This window comes from Populus nigra, chromosome 8 (genome assembly GCF_951802175.1).
Source record: "Populus nigra chromosome 8, ddPopNigr1.1, whole genome shotgun sequence".
In the NCBI taxonomy this organism is placed as follows: domain Eukaryota; kingdom Viridiplantae; phylum Streptophyta; class Magnoliopsida; order Malpighiales; family Salicaceae; genus Populus; species Populus nigra.
The window spans coordinates 14,904,668-14,922,200 of record NC_084859.1 but is presented as its reverse complement, the minus strand read 5'-3'; the positions used below and the strand labels follow the sequence as shown (position 1 = coordinate 14,922,200).

Genomic DNA, 17,533 nt, shown 5'->3' with positions numbered 1-17,533 from the left:
AAAATAATAAAGTTAAATTCCAACCAACCAAAATAATAAAGGATAAAATTGAAAAAAACTAATTCAACAAGAAAAAAGGATCATCCAATATATATATATCTTAATATATATATATATATATATATATATATTAAAAAAAGATATTAGTTAAAAAAAAGCAATATCAGAAAGAAGAAAAAAATAGTCCGAGTGATATGACTTAACTCTTTAAACTTGTGACCTGGACCATAAACTCAACTGGGTTCAATAATTTTTTTCCTTTAAATTTATAGTCATCCTAAAAAAAAGAGCCAAAAAGAGTCAAGACTCGCGGGCTTATAGTCCAACGTGTCTGAGCCACTATAATGAAAAGCCTGAGAGCATTAGTGGGGCCTTGGTTTTTCTTTTTAAAATTTTTAATGTCATCTATCCTTATTTAAAAAAAAATCGTTGATATATTGCCAACCAAGGTAAATGACGTATCATCTGTAAGCCTATATTTCAAACACTAAAGTGATGATTGAAAATCAGGACAGTGACACTTTTGACCAAAATGACCCATTTTTAAAGCTATTTCTACCTAAAAAAACCTTACCATCACACTTATAACACCCCAAAACCATTTTATTAACTCCCAATACTTAAAAAATAGCCTAAAAACCCGAAATCAGACTGAGTTAGTTTTTATTTTCTCAACTTAGATCTAGTTTTTCATGCAATATGTAGGGTCCGAACAACCACTACGAAATCCCTTTCATCTCATAGAACCCATGGACACTAATAAAAACTATTTTGGTGGTTGAAAAAGGCAGTGAACGATGACATTCTCTCTCATTGTTGAAATCTAACAACCCCTCTCTCTTTTTTCTTTGACCGGGAATTAAAAAATAACACAAATAAACTTACGTACCAAAAGTGATTTTTAAAAATTTAAAGGAATCTAAATTATATAAATTGTGTTATTTTCAAATACCAATAATCTAAGTATATTTTTCATGTAATCTTTGGCATGTCATCTATATCTGACCTCCTTTTTATTTCAATCACATTTCTTTTAATTTCATCATTAATTAAGAAATTAGAAGTAATTTACTCTCAATCAGGATAAAATAGTATAAAATAAAACTTTTAGTAACAAAATAAATTATATAATCCCCCCTGTATTCTATAGTCTATAATATAATAATAATAGTAACTGACGCGTGCCCAGCAAGCTGGACCCTTTTCTCCTTGTAAAAAAGTCTGGGTGTAATTATAAACCACAGAAAACAACAACCATTCCTTCAACAATAAGCATCACACACACTCGGAGATATTCACATATCCTTCCTCCCTCGAAGTATCTAGCCACTCCCCTCTCCTTCTCCAATCCCACCCATCGAATATTTAATCAACGGTTACTTCACAGGTTCTTCATTCCCCCCTTTTCCACTCTAAAATTGATAAAAAATTTCCATAATTTAGAGGCTTTTTTATTTGTTGTGTATTAGCCTTCTGGGGTGAGTTTTTATAGGATTTACAGCTGTTTATGTTGTTTCTTTGAGGTTTTAGATTGTTGGGGTTAATGGGCTATGCTTGGTTTGGCTTTTAAGCAAGCAAGTTGCTTTCTTTTTAGTGTAAGAAAGCTCTGCTTTATTCTGGTCTCTTTTTAAGGTTTTAGAGAATACTATTATTATAGGCATTTGTATAGCTTTCTATCTAAAAGTTCAGGTATTGAATTGATGTTTATTTGTGTAATTATAATTACTGCTGTGTAAATTTTAAGTTGTGTACGATTCTCTAGGGATTGAATTAGGGAAAATTTAGTTTAGATTCGAGTTGAAATTTGTTGGTGGGCTTGCCTATTTTGAGAACTGGTAAACATGGCGGATTCAGTCGCTGCAGCATCTCTTATTGGATATAGGCCACTGTGTGGGGGATTGTCTGTCAAGGATACTTCTTACAGGAGAAAATCTTTGAGTAGTTGTCGGTGTCCGATAAAAGAAGCCGTGGGTAAAAGGGTTGTTTATTCTTCTCCTATGTTGCCAAGATTGAAAATTGATAGGTTAGTTAATACCTCAATTAAGGCTCTGGCAACAGAGCTCACGAAAGAGGTGTATTCATACAGGGAGGAAGAGAGAATACCACGGACTTGGAATTACCGAGTTGATACTGGTGTTGATAGAAAACCAGGTTTGTGGCCACCAGAGAACAGAGCGGATAATGCTTTGTTGCATAACCCCTTGATTCGACAAGAAAGGATGGGTTGCAGTTGGCTGGGTGCTATTTTTGAGTGGGAGGGTGTGATAATCGAGGACAATCCTGATCTCGAGAGGCAAGCTTGGCTTGCTCTTTCCCGAGAAGAAGGAAAACCCACTCCTCCAGCTTTTATTTTGAGACGAGTAGATGGGATGAAGAATGAACAAGCGATTTCTGAAGTCTTGTGTTGGTCGAGAGACCCGCCAGAGATGAAAAGAATGGCTACAAGGAAGGAAGAAATCTACCAATCTCTTCAAGGTGGGATATACAGATTACGAACTGGCTCAAAGGAGTTTGTGAATATTTTGATGCATTACAAGATACCAATGGCATTGGTTTCCACACGTCCAAGAAAAACTCTCGAGAGTGCAATTGGAACCGTCGGGATTGAAGGGTATTTCACTGCTATTGTAGCAGCAGAAGATGTTCACAGGGGGAAGCCTGATCCGGAGATGTTTATTTATGCAGCCCAGCTTCTAAACTTTATACCACAGCGCTGTATTGTGTTTGGGAACTCTAATCAAACTGTGGAGGCTGCACACGATGCTTTTATGAAGTGTGTTGCTATTGCTAGTAAGCATCCCGTGTATGAGCTTGGTGCTGCAGACTTGGTGGTGAGGAAACTAGATGAACTTTCAATTGTTGATCTGAAGAATCTTGCTGATATTGAATCGCCAGAATTTGGGCCTGTTGAGCTAGAGACGGAGCTGGAGCCTGAGGATGATAATGATCGATCTACCTCAGCGGGAGTTGATGATATTTTCTGGTAGCTCTTATGAATTGTACAGTTTATTTTGTGCTTTATCCAATTCTTGATGAAAATAGTTCTATAGCGCCCCCTCTAGAATCACTGCAAGCTGGTGAATCCCTTGCCGTGTAGAAGGGATAAAAAAAGATTAAAAGTAGAAAGAGGGAAATAGAAGAAAAGGTCAAAAAAAGAAGGAAAAAAAAATGGTGGTCTACATTGGACTAGAATTACATTATGATGTATCACCCGTACAATGTATATAGTTGTGTTTTCAATAATTTGTTTGCCGTGCTTCTTTCTGTTTCTGTTCGAACCTTTAGAATCAATTCAACTGTACGTATAAGAATCATTAAGCTCATTGCTCAATGTTCCCTCTGTTTATCATATTGTTTAACAATTCTCAACAGCAGAATTGCTTAAGATGATCAGGTCGAGAGCCTGGTTTGTAACAAGTGGTACGTTTCCTTGGAGGTTGAAGTTGCTTCATAAAATCTTTGGTTTCTCAAAGGTCTGGGATGTTTGGCTGAGCAGTTAGACATCTGTAATTTAATTGCTTGCCGCCGTTGTGCTCTAACCAAGGAACCAATGATCCGACCTCGAAAATTATTAGATCCCTCCAGGTAAAAATCATTGATAACGTTATAGCACTAGCGTTTGTGGCAAAAGTGGTTCCTTTTGTCATGTTCTCAACAATCCTTTGGTAATTTTACTTGAAAGTTGGAGTGGCGTCGTATTTGGTCTTCACAAGGCTGGGGATTCGGTTCCTGTTCTATCCGGTATCACTCGGTTCGGTCCGCGGTTTCTTTGTTACCATTTGGGTTCTAATCCAAAGGGGCCGATGACCAGCATGTTTTAGAGTCCCCGTTGACATTCCAACAGGAGAATGAAAAATAAGTTTGAGAACTAAAAAGTTAAGACATGATACTGTAAAAATTAAAAAATTTATGAACTAAATTATACCTTTTCACACCTTAATAAGAATAATAATAATAATTAAAAAGAACACATTATTCCAGTAAAGTCTACCATAAAAAACGTAAACCAGTCAATTTATTTTATAATATGACTACACGGCTATTTGAAATTTATGATGTAAATTCAAGTTTATAGCAACTAAAAAAAAAAAAGTCACTGTCTCGTGTCAAACAATGATTACAGTCGACCCAATCTTACATATTGTAGAAGGATGCAAGACAGGACTTGTATGTTGGGTATACTTTGGGCCATGTTTTATATGTTCGGATCCATGACATGTATTGGGCTTTACATTCTTTTTCTCCCACCTTTCTCTTGAGGTTAAAGATGATCAAATTTTGGTTTAGTCCTTGATTTGTGAAATTTATAGCCTAGTCCCATAGCTTTGGAGAAATTACAATATGACCCCTGAAACATAATTTGGAATTGTGGACCGAAATGATTGTGAGTTTAAGTATAATTAATTTCATCCTGGTCACTAATTTATGATCATTTTAGTTTAATACTTCAATTTTATAAAGTTACGATCTGACCCCTGAATTTTAGGAAGATTACAATTTGGTCTGTGATGGCAAAGGATAATTTTTAGTGATTCGGAATTATATAAAAACCCAATTTATATAATAATAAAAAAAGTGAAAATAATTGGAAAAAAAAAATAGAAGAGAAAAAAGGATGGAAAACAGAGGGTAAAAGAAAACAATTTGTATTAGGAAACACGAGAATGCAAGTAAAGGGGGACAAACCACACCAAATGAAGGTGGGAAATCCCTCCTAATCAAAAGAAATCGGCAAAACGACGAGGGAAAGAAACAGCAAGAAGGAAGAAACCATAACAATGGTGTAGATTGCATTAATATATAAAAATTATACAGTAGAAAAGGCATCCCGATATTAGACTATATATTGCGTATTAGAAGAGAAACAACCCTTGCACGAGATTTTACTCTGTAGCACGACGACAAGGTGAGAAGGTAGGGGGAGATAAACTCAGGGCCCAATTTAACATGTAGAGGAGCCGAAATAGAAGAAGGTGAACAGTAGCTTTAAAGAGGACTGTAGTAAAGGAAACTGACTTGTAAATTATTTTGTTGAGCCCAGGTACGATGCCAGGAAAACTCAGCGGCCTAGCTGATCACAAATGCTATTGAAGAAATCATGTGAGAAAAAAGCAAAGCACAAAAGCTAACATGCTAAAATTATAAGGAATGCGAAAGGAAAAACCCGAGAAGCACGAACAAAATGCAGGAAAAGCTAGTTCAAAATTGCAGTGAGTGGTAAAAAGAAAGGGTGGGCAATTAAGAGTTGACAGAAAACTTAACATGCATGCACCTACTCGTAAGAACAGAGTCATAAAGAATCGTATGAGGCAAAAAAGGTAATGAAAAGGACTCGTGCATGGGGAAGTTTTCAAGGGATACCAGACTAAGAATGGCAGAAGATAAAAATTGGAATGCATCATCAACTTCAGAAAATGCAAGGATTTGGTGGTTAGTACGGAGGCCAGGTGCATTGAAAACGATGGAAAAGCTATAATGTTGATTGATAAGCCATTGTAGACCTGTACACACCAAACAGAGAGCAAGGGGAAAGAAGCATAAAGCCACATCAGCCATGATAAAAGCAAGCTCTGTTAGATCTAAGCATGTTCACCATGCTAGGTTTGGTAAGATTAAAGACCCCCTTGAGACCTTGCAGCGCGAAGTTTCAGCCCAGTAAAAACTTTTTTTTTAGTTTAGATGTGTTTGTCGTTATTTTTTGAAGTGGTTTTTTTATAAAATAAATCGAAATAAAATATTTTTTTATTTTTAATATTAAAATAATATGAAAATTAAAAAATTAAAATGTTTTCAAAAATACTGATATAAAAAGACGTCCAGATTGAATTAACAAGAGGAGAGAAATGGAAAGCAATTAAAAAGCGGGAATTACACGACTCGCCAGCAACTGAGGCTGATATTGGTGGGTCCCGCACAGTGGACCTCTGGTTTGGAGAGAGACCAAACACGCTTTACATGAAACGAAGAAGCTACCTCGTGCACATAGCAAAATGTCCAGAAAGCCATGCCCCACTCCATTTAGTGGGGAGAAAAAAGGGCAAGATAGTAAAGTCAAGGAGACGACAACCCTGGCAATTAATATAAAAAAAAGACGCAGTAAAACGCAGCCACAAACAAAAAGGAGAGACCCTTAAAAAGAAACCCTCGAAGTTTAGTTTAATTACATAGAAAGCCTGGAAATTGTTCCCTACCAGCTCCCATATAATAGCAGTCATGATGATACATACATACGGTAAATGCCCCGCTGCTTCTTTTTTTTTTTTAATTTAATGAATACTTAATAAAAATGAAAGTGACCCGTGGAAAGTTACATTCACAATTTGTTTTTGCTTTAAATTTTATTTTTTTAATGTTTTTATATATTAATGTTAAAAATCAATTTTAAAAAATAAAAAATATTATTTTAATACGAGAATCAAAATAACACACGGCTCTGAATCGGTACAGATTTTCCTAGAAACTATTGCATGTTAGCATTAAAATAATATTATATATATATATATAGTTTGGACTGCAATGGCTGTTGAAATATTTGGCTTTCAACTAGAAAATTATTTTTTAAGTACGAAGCCACTTGTCTTTTTATCAGTGGTGAGGTGTCAGCCGCCAAGCTGAGTGAAAGCGACTTCGCAGTAACCCATTCCACGAAACGTGTACGTATTTTCATTCATCATTTCCGTTGACTATTTGGCATGAATTTTACAGGATTGCGCCACAGAGAAAGAAAGAGGAAAAGCATTTATTTTGTAACTGTTGAGAATTGTTTTCATGAAGGAAACTAGTTGGATGCCCGCGCTACGTGGCGAGCTTATTTTTTATTTTTATAAAAACTAATGTAAATATTTTTAATATAAAAAATAATATTTATAATAATTGTTTTTTCAATTTTATTAATTATTTTATTAATAATATTAATTATAATAAAAATAATAATATTTATAAAACAAATAATACTATTTTTTATATGAATATTTAGAATTATAATAAAAATAATAATAATATTTATAACATAAATAATTATATTAAGAATTTCAAGGATGATTACAACATATAATAATATTTTTTTATATTAATACTTTGAGTTATAATAAAAATAACAATATTTATAACATAAATAATACTATTTTTTATCTGAACACTTTGAATTGTAAGAGAAAAAATAATATTTATAACACACATTATTATTATATTAACAGGTGGGCGCGGACGCGTCCAGACCCAATATAGGGATGGTCGTGGACGCGTCCAGCTCTAACCCCAAGTTCGGCGTGGACGTGTCCAAACCCAACTTGGGTTTAGGCATGACTATGTCCATCCCTTGCGCCACGTGGCGCTCAGGTCTGTCCCGCGCAAGGGCAAGGCCGCCCATGCGCCATGTGGTGCTCGGTCTGCCCTGCGCAAGGGCCGGTCAGCCGAAGCGCCAGTTGTCCCTGCATGGGTAGCGCCAACGCCAGGTGCCCGCTCCCTATGACTTGCAGCCCCACCAAAACTTGTTATGACAATTTTTGCCTCAACTATCCGTTCAATGTCAAATGCATCCCAACAAAAAGACAACCATATCTCTCCCCTGTTGCCATGACAACTTTTTGTGTCAAGGATTAGGCTGTTATTATAGCGTTCCAATTAACAGTATTTTATATTTATGTAAATGGTAATAAGAACACTGAATCCTTTTAGTATATCATGTAAAAACCAAAGTTTATATTGGAAAGATATATTAAGAAAGAGTTATAAAAATATTTTCATTTTGAGTGTGGCAATCAATTGTTTATATTGATTTTTTATATATATAAATCTCTTAACATGACTTTTTTTTATTCAAACTCAAAATATTAACGCACAAATGTAAACTCATGAATACAATAAATTAACACTTTTTAGATGTTTTTTAATAATTTTAATATGATAATATAAAAAAATCTAAAAAATATATTATCTTGTTAGTAATAGGTCTGGAGAGCAAATGATCAATTTGATTACGAGCAATATGTCGTACATAATTTTTAATTCAAACTAATAAGCTCCATTGTTAGTGGGAAAATGCCAGGAATCTTCGTTGTTGTGCGCTAATCTAATATTTTTATTCTAACCTTTTCCACAAAAAAAATATAATTTATTCTTGCATCACTGGATTTCTAGATCGGAGACCCCATGTACCTATGCTGTTGAGGTCATCAAATACATCATCGTCCTTGTCCTGTGCTTCCTCGCAGCTGACGGCGGCCGGAGCTTATCTAAGATAACTTAGTACAGTGATTAAGACGTTGCTCTGTCTATGGATTCAAGTCTTTCTAAAGTCAAATAATTTACAGAGGGATACGGTTAATATAAAAAATAGCACATTCTCGGGAAATTTAAACAAATATAAAAATGGAATATGACAAAATGAAATCTTCAACGTAGAGACTTCCCAATAAATTTTCATATAGTCAATGAACACTTGATAAAATGGTCAGATGTTCTTATTTTTTTTCCCTCTCTCTGTTTATGCTTGAATTCCAGTCTTGTGATGAGTTGGTCAATATTAATTTTTGTGAGTAATTTTCATGTCACGTGAAGTCACCCAAGCTGTAACTCCTATAAAATTATTATATTATACTACACATTTAAAAGAATTTAAGGTTTTTATGATTTATACGAACTAATTAAATAAACTAATATATTTATTTAATTCAAAGGATAATAACTTCTTGTCTAATGAGTTTGATTTGCTGTTGAAATGTCAAATGCCAGGTCTAATCCTTTTCAATCTTTATTTTTTTTTGGGGTTTTTTAACACTCCGAAATCTTTTTACTAGATTCTCTTAATTTTAAGTTTTAAAACAGTTTTTAAATATTATTATAATTTTTTATCTGAATCTTAATATTTGTTTTTCAATTACTTTCAAAGTTTTTAAATGGATTTTCAACATGAATTTATTATATTTATGTTTTTTTCTTTAATATTTCAATCACACATGAAATATAAATATATTATTTTAATATATTTTTGTTAACATAAAATATTTTTTTTAAACAATAATTATAGTTAAAAATCTTGTACTCGCTAAGATAAATAAGAGATACATTAATAAAAAAAATTTATAAAATTTTTTTCAAAACAATTATTTTTAAGTTAATAATAATACCAAAAAAATTCACTAAAATTTGAACTTTTCTTACTCGTTTCCTCGCAACACAGCGAAGACGTACAAACTACTAAGATGTATGTACCATTGTATTCGTTAAGAAATATTTTTAAACTAGTTTACACATTAATTAAGGTATTTTGCATATGCTTGGAGAATCTATAAAAGTGCTGACGTGTAAGAAGCCCAGCAAAAGTGGACCATATAAGCAATTAAGCAATGCAATATGCAGCCTTGCAGTGCCGCACTCATTTTTAATCTTCTCGTCTCTTCACTTTCACTGCAAAACCAACCCAACAAAAGCTCTCTCCTTTCTTAGCTATCGCTCTCTCAAAAATTTCTCCTTTTTGATACTCTTCAATCCATCAAAATCTGCCACTATTATTATCTTAATCTAATCACTGCGAACCCTAGAATTCCTTTTGTTTTCTCTTGCTCTTCAAGGTAAAAATTCTGTCTTTTATGTGAACAAGAGCATTCTTTTATAAGGTTTTTTTTGGTTCATTTGATGCCTTGATCGTGTTACTGGTCTTTTGTCGCGAAAACCTTTTTTGTTTTATTGTTTTTCTAATATAGTGTTAGAAATGTCATGGGAATCAATGACTATTGTGTTTGTTGAATGGTGAATTGGGTATTGTGAAACCAAGGAGAAGTGGAGTTTTTATTTTTTTATGCCAAAATTCTCTTTTTTGTTTCGTTTCTGATTCACGTGAAGGGATTTTGTTATTGATACTTAGTTGGATAAGCTAATCTGGGTTTTGTTTATACTGAGATGATATGCAGTGAAGTAGATGCCTCGAGCGTTTTCTGATTTTTGAATATTGAATATGTATGTGAATTTGAAATGGACAGCAAAGTTTTTAAAATAAGTGTATCATGTAAACTTATTGGAAGTACGCTCATGAACTTTTTTGTGTTTTGGTTACTGAAAATATAAGTGGTGAAGTTGAAAAGGGGCATTATGTGAAACTATTGAATGTATTACTATGAGATATGTCTTTATTTTTGGTTCCAATATGACCTGCAATGGCTAAAATTTAGAAGGTGCATAGATGTTACCTTGAAGACCATGTGAAACAATGTGAGTGAATTTATTTTGGAGCTGCAATGCACTTTGAGTCTGGCTGAATAAGTTCTGTATAACTAACTTTCCCGATGTTTTACAGTTGGTTGACATGTAATTTGTTTGTGTTCAAAATTTTCTCTCTGGATGCTTGATTCCTATTCGTGTTGACTTTATAAGTTGTAATTGAAAGGATGGATGTGGGTTGTTGCAGGCATGACGCTGGTTTCCCAGGCTGGTCCATCATACTGTATACCTACTGATATAAGCCGCTGCAAAACTGCACAAAATGTGGTTATTGGTATGGCTAGTAACATTGATGCATCTAAGCTGAAGGAAACACCCGCCAGATTCTCTTCATTATCATGTAATTCTAGCAAGACACCTAAGATTCTGAGTTCAGAGAGTCTGTCCGTAGGAATGAAAAGAGGGCATCAATTTGTTGTCGCCGCAAGCCCTCCTACAGAAGATGCTGTCGTTGCCACAGAACCACTAACGAAAGAGGATCTTATTAGATACCTTGCCTCTGGTTGCAAGCCTAAGGAAAATTGGAGGTAAATTTTTAGTTCCTGATCATAGTTGGATTAGGGTGGTATCGTCTTCTTGCTGGAGACCTTGTCACTGATTGCATCCCCGAGGAAAAATGGTATATTGTTAAAATCATGCATATGGATAAAAGACTCTTCTTTGGCCCATTCCACCATTCCTAAATTCTGCAAATCGTAGTGGTTCCTGAATTCTTGCAATTCAAATACTCTGACACAAATCATGTTTGTATCTACCAAAGGTCAATTATGATCGAACATATAGTGGGAAGGTTTTGTTGTGCTTGTGCCCTTCTGACTAGTCTATCTCATACTGCAGTGCTTCGTATGCTTTTCAAGTTGCAAGTCCAAGCACCTTCTGTTAAAGAAGAGTTCTTCCCTCGTCCTTGCTAACAACCTCGTTTATATCCCATTTCATTTTGTTTTCATTGATACTCAATTCTATCGGGGTCTTTATATTGATTTCTTGTTTTACCTGTACCCAGGGTATTTGCTTGTTTACATGTGTTACTTTTGCAGAATAGGTACAGAACACGAGAAGTTTGGTTTTGAGATCGGAACTTTGCGCCCTATGAAATATGAACAGATTGCAGAGTTGCTTCATGGTATTGCTGAGAGATTTGACTGGGACAAAATAATGGAAGGTGACACCATCATAGGACTTAAACAGGTAAAATGGTCATCATGTTTATCTTCATTGCTTTTCCCTAGCTAATTGCATCTCATTCTTATGCATATCATATACTTTGTTCTGGACTTCTTTTCTACTGTTTATATACAAGCTAGATGCATCTCTTACACTGGAATTCTTTGTGCTACTTTCTCAAACGGCACCTGAGTTGTTGATTATGTGCTTTTAATTGTTGTGCCCAGGAGAAGCAAAGCATATCATTAGAGCCTGGTGGTCAGTTTGAGCTCAGTGGAGCACCTGTAGAAACTTTGCATCAAACTTGTGCAGAAGTTAATTCACACCTTTATCAGGTAAATTGTGATCGTTATACTTTTTTAGCATTTGCATGACTTGTGTTGAGGTTAATTAAACTTCTAGGTTTGTTGTGGTATAGGACAAGTGTCTTTTTTCCAAACAACGTCTGAGAAACATCTAAATGATCTGTTTCCATAAAAAAATATGTTTTTCTTCATGTTTTGCCAAAAAAAGGTATATGTGCATAGTTCTGTGGTCTACCTGATTCCAGTTCACCGTCCAAAACATATCGAATCAGATTACTCATTTTTATGCTTCAAATCCTTTTCTCTCTAGAATTTTTCATTCCTTTACATCAACTCTTTATGTTTATCTTATAACTTTCTCGAATTAATTTTGGGTCGATCTTGACTTGGATTCTATTAATTGTTGGTATTATAATTTTATTATTGTATGAATGAATATGATATTGCTTGGTGGTACTTATCTCTTTTCAAATGCCTAATGAAACGCCTGCACACACACACTACATCCTATTGAGCTTGACATATGTTAATTTCTCCAGGTGAAAGCCGTTGCAGAGGAAATGGGAATTGGATTCTTAGGAATTGGCTTCCAGCCTAAATGGGTACTCAAAGACATACCTATTATGCCCAAGGTATAATCATTCAATCAATTTATATTTTTTTTTATCCAATTAACTTACATGGAAATATAAAATGGATAATTGAGGAAAGTAAAAGGTAATAGTTGTCACAGAATTAGCTTGAACATGCTTTTCATATAAGACAAATGTGCCCTTGTAAACTTTTTAAGTGAGTTTTTGCGTCACTAACAAAAGGGATGGAATAAATAAAATTATGATCATATGGATTTATATTCATGGTTTTTATGTTGTTTCATTGGTTTCCTGTTTGCCTTTTGCATGTCGAACCTTCATAGAAGGGATGGATCTAGGACTATTGAGATAGGGGGGAGGGGGTGAAAATTCCTTTCCCTATGAAAAAGTAGAGGAAAAAAAAAAACTTAGATATGTCAACTCATTATCTTTTGTAGGACACAAAATAAATTAAACGTCTTTAAGGATTCAAACAAAAATTTTGTAAGAAAAGAGGACCAAATGGGTCATCTTCTAATAAGGAAAGCTAATTTTCTATCTTTGGAGGGTTAAAATTATTGATGAAAAAGGCTTTCAAGGGAAAACAGTTATATTTTTCAGGGATTAAATGAAAATTTTCTAAACAACAGAACCTAATATGCTGTATTAGCAGGGGGGAGGGGCAGGGCAACCCCTGGTCCCCCCTGGATTTGTCCTTCCTTCACAGTATGCTACAAATGCTTCCTTCTTTGTTAAATATGGCAGATTGTGTCTCTGAGCTTTCACATATCTATGCCAATCTCTTGGGAATTGTTTAGTTCTGTGGCTTTAAGCTGATTATTCAGCCAACTACACCCCCCTAGTATTTTCTTGCTATAAGCTATCTAAAGTTGCATATGTAGACTGATTTAAATGTTCATGTCAAGAGGAAAGAGCCTCTAGAAATTTGCGGACTGCTTTAAGTATTGGATTTGTCAAAGGATCCTTTCCAATCTATCATGTGAGTCTGTGACAGACCATCAGTGATATTTAATATATGTTTATTATCCCTGCAGTACTAGGCCTTTCAATCAATCCCTTTTTTAATACTTCTCTTCCTTCCTTTTTTTTGTGCTATTTATAATCATGGTTGTCTTTGTAAATTTTAATTGCTTGTCTACTGACATGTATTTTGTCTCAGGGAAGATATGATATCATGAGGAATTACATGCCCAAAGTTGGCTCACTAGGACTTGATATGATGTTTAGGACTTGCACTGTTCAGGTCAGATGAATTTTGCTTTTTCAATGGTTTAGTCATTTTGAAGCAAAATTTTGCCTGGTGGCTAATTTTGTAGCTCAAACTTCCTTTTTTGTATTTAGCGAATTTTTCTCCTAATGCATATTGATAACTTTTATTTATATTAAAAATTGACTTTCAATAGGTTAACCTGGACTTCAGTTCCGAGGCTGACATGATAAGAAAATTTCGTGCTGGCCTTGCTTTGCAGCCGGTGAGAAACTTTTCTATATTCCTTCTTGTTTTTTCACTGCAAAATTTTCTGATTTCTTATTTTTTGAAAATAAACAGATAGCAACAGCTCTATTTGCAAACTCACCTTTCACTGATGGAAAACCAAATGGCTATCTCAGCAAGAGAAGGTTTCTAAACGTAATTGTACTGTTGTACTTAATATGAAATTTGTTTCCCATGGGCTTCCAGTGACTTTTCTTTACGTGAGCAGCCATATCTGGACTGATACTGACAACAACCGTGCTGGGATGCTCCCATTTGTTTTTGATGACAACTTTGGGTAAGTTTAACTTGTTATTTGAGAGGAAAATAACATTTAAGATAATAATTTTTGGGTTGGGGTGGTGGAGGGTGGGTGGATTTGGAAATCCAACTACATAATCTATATTTTTCAAGCTTTTTGTTATTCTGAACATTGTGATGTACAGGAACCTAGATCGCTTCAATTATGAGCACATATGATCATTGTTTGTGTAAATATAGATCTAATGACATGTATAGATTCACTCCTTGCTAGTTTGTTTATGATCAAGAGGAGCCATCATGACTTCCGACTACTGAGTTAAAAAGATTCAAGATGGGGTAGCATCAATCCTGTTTCTTTTATCAGTTTGCTGATCAGGTGTAAATAAACATGTGGAATATACCCATTCCTGCATTCAAATACATGCTACATGTATGTTTGAAAGCTTTAGTTCATAATGCTTTCATGAATACTTGCATAAACAAGTGCCATCATGACTTCCGACTACTGAGTTAAAAAGATTCAAGATGGGTAGCATCAATCCCAATTCTTTTATCAGTAAATAAACATGTGGAATATACCCATTCCTGCAGTCAAATACATGCTACATGTATGTTTGAAAGCTTAAGTTCATAATGCTTGCATGGATACTTGCATAAACAAGTGGACGAGCACTTGGTGTATGAAGTTGATGACATGATGACAATTTTGTTTTATTTTTCCCTTTGCAGGTTTGAGCAGTATGTTGATTATGCTCTTGATGTTCCAATGTATTTCGTGTATCGGAAAGAGAAGTATATTGACTGTACTGGAATGTCATTCCGGGTTTCTATCTATCCTTAATAGTCTTGTAATTTATGGCCTTTGATATTTGCACCAGCTTTTCAGGAATATCATGGGATGATAAGGTGTGCTAATTTTTCAAGAAGTAATGGTCATTTTATAATTTTGCAGGACTTTTTGGCAGGAAGACTTCCATGCATTCCTGGTGAATTGCCTACTCTTAATGACTGGGAAAACCATTTGACAACAATATTTCCCGAGGTTAAATTATTTTCATTTTGGTTCTTTTGCTAAAGATACTGTGTTCTGATCCTGACTCATTCGAAGCATATTGCTTACTCATCTCATTCAGGTCAGGTTGAAGAGATACTTAGAGATGAGGGGTGCTGATGGAGGGCCTTGGAGGAGGTTATGTGCATTGCCAGCATTTTGGGTAGTTGGCCCCTTTGATCCTTTATGTTTTTTCCCATTTTTTGGTTGCATGATTTGTATACTTCTGATTTCTCTAGCGAAATTTTTAGATGGAATGAACATTGCTATAAAGAATATGATACCTAGAACAGTTACAGTAGCAAGGATGTGTAACTTGAAGATATCAATCTTGTACCCATAGCATGTTTCATTGCTTTGTCATCTTGTAGTTTGGCACTGTTTTCAGTTGATATGTTTTTTTTCAAATGTCAGGTAGGGCTGTTATACGATGAAGACTCACTTCAAAGTGTTCTAGACATGACAGCTGACTGGACTTCTGAAGAAAGACAAATGTTAAGGAATAAGGTGACACACTTTTACAACCTATATTAAGTCAATCTTCTTTCAAGTCATAAAATGCCTCAAACAAGACTGAATATAGGCAAAAGACCATTACCCTGTGTAGTCCAATTGTAAAAAAAGTCTTGGTTGGGTGGGTTGTGTTCCCTGTTGGCATTTCTTCCGTTGCGATATGTTTAGGCTGCCATAGAAGGGTCCACAATATGGTGATCTAATGGACAACGAAAATCTCAAACTTTGCTGAGGACAATGAAAATTTCTAACTTTGCTGAAAATTTCGTTCATGTTTTCTCAATATTCAAGAAGCAAGTTCATGAAACCTGACATTGGTAGAGGCATAGGTTTGTGTTTTGATATCTGTCATGGCATTGTATATAGATGAGCATATGTGGTATAATTAGGATAGGTCTTGCTTGCTATTTAATTTTATCCTACCACAGAGTGCAGCCTGCATGTCTTTCGTAGTCCTGACAGTGCATCTGATATCATCTTGTTTGTAGGTTCCAAAGACAGGTCTAAAGACACCATTCCGGGATGGGCTGCTGAGACACGTTGCTGAAGAAGTTCTAAAGCTAGCTAAGGTAAACCCCCCCGACTAATGTTAATTGGTTAAGTCAAACTGCAATATGCTTTTGTTCATGAAGCAGCATATAGCAAAAGATAAAACCTAGGGTTCTTCAAGCCCTAAATTCTGAATATCAATAATCTGAATAATCAATCTTTTATGAAAAATAACACACAATGTTGTTTAAATAGGAGCTAAAACTGACCCAAGTAAGGAAACTTAAACCAAATAAAATTTTGCATAAATCCTAAAATAATTAAAGAAAATTTTTAAACATCTTCTGAGCTGAATCTGGACATGAAAACAAAGCTAGCTGACCCCCTTATAAAACTGGGCTTGGAGACTGAACTTACAAAATTTCTGCCCGATCATAAAAAGCCATGCTTGTTTTCATCAAAAAGGTTGTTTGTCGCATTTAGACTTCTTCTTGGACTTGTACTTATCTCTGGGACGTCCTGAGTCAGTTCAACTTTAGTAAATGTTGTTCTCAAAACAATCACTTGTTCTTCTTCAGGATGGCTTAGAAAGGAGAGGCTTCAAGGAAGTTGGTTTCTTGAACGCAGTGGCTGAGGTGGCTAGCACAGGTAACTTACTAATATCTACGTGTTTTTGCATGTTTCCCCAGTACTTAGTCTAAAGTTAACCTGCATAAGTTGTTTCTTGATGGTCACGAATATTAATGATCTTATGGCAGGCATAACACCAGCAGAGAAGCTTTTGGAACTTTACCATGGAAAGTGGGGGCAGTCTATAGATCCTGTTTTTGAAGAGCTACTTTACTAAGGTGAATTAGGTTTTTGAATCTCTGCAGCAGTGCCCTGCTATGTAATTCTCTCTGTTTACTTTGGGTGTAAGCCTTGTTCATGTTCCGAACTATTTTTACCTACTGTTACTGATAGTTTGTCTTATGCTGAATAAATTTCAATGTAAATCCTTGGTACGAGGATTCTCGTGAAACTCTCATTGAATACACCCGGATAGTTTGGAGTGAGTGAATATTTTTTTTACTTCCAGAGTAATAACAAACTAATTGTATGCTTTTCACAAGCATTTATGGTTAAGTTGTTCGCCTTGTGTCATTCATCATCATTGTGATCATCCTTGATGAAAATGGTTAACCCATTTGGTTGATCGATTCCATTTTCACAAATTAACCATGTTTTCACTGATCACAAAATTCAATTGTGAAGGTTGGTGATGGAAATGTGAATAGCATCAAACCTTCAAACTTTACCTATTCTCGGCTCAAACATTGATGCATGCAAAATAAACTGACAGTGCTCATTTTAAGAATGACGCTACCTAGCTTCATAATGTGATAAAAAACTCTCTGCTCTTCAGATACTATCCCACATTTCCCCAGCTGTAGATCCTTCAATGCCATGCTCTTCTACGAGG

At 34.9% G+C, this 17,533-nt stretch overlaps 2 protein-coding genes across 2 annotated transcripts; both read left to right on the top strand.

Annotated features, from left to right (window-relative positions):
* The first annotated feature begins 1,241 nt into the window (after positions 1 to 1,241).
* On the top strand, positions 1,242 to 3,258 carry LOC133702211 (5-amino-6-(5-phospho-D-ribitylamino)uracil phosphatase, chloroplastic-like). The gene has a single exon (XM_062126483.1). It carries the CDS (start codon positions 1,842 to 1,844, stop codon positions 2,985 to 2,987), a length of 1,146 nt encoding a protein of 381 aa, XP_061982467.1. The 5' UTR covers positions 1,242 to 1,841; the 3' UTR covers positions 2,988 to 3,258.
* Positions 3,259 to 9,349: 6,091 nt separating this feature from the next.
* LOC133702103 (glutamate--cysteine ligase, chloroplastic-like) lies at positions 9,350 to 17,196 on the top strand. Its single transcript, XM_062126315.1, has 16 exons — positions 9,350 to 9,572; positions 10,406 to 10,745; positions 11,256 to 11,406; positions 11,610 to 11,717; positions 12,227 to 12,319; positions 13,440 to 13,523; positions 13,684 to 13,752; positions 13,830 to 13,900; positions 13,984 to 14,052; positions 14,748 to 14,841; positions 14,971 to 15,060; positions 15,152 to 15,232; positions 15,484 to 15,576; positions 16,071 to 16,151; positions 16,650 to 16,719; positions 16,830 to 17,196. The coding sequence occupies exons 2-16, from the start codon at positions 10,408 to 10,410 to the stop codon at positions 16,916 to 16,918; spliced, it is 1,581 nt and encodes a 526-aa protein (XP_061982299.1). The 5' UTR covers positions 9,350 to 9,572; positions 10,406 to 10,407; the 3' UTR covers positions 16,919 to 17,196.
* Positions 17,197 to 17,533: the final 337 nt, after the last annotated feature.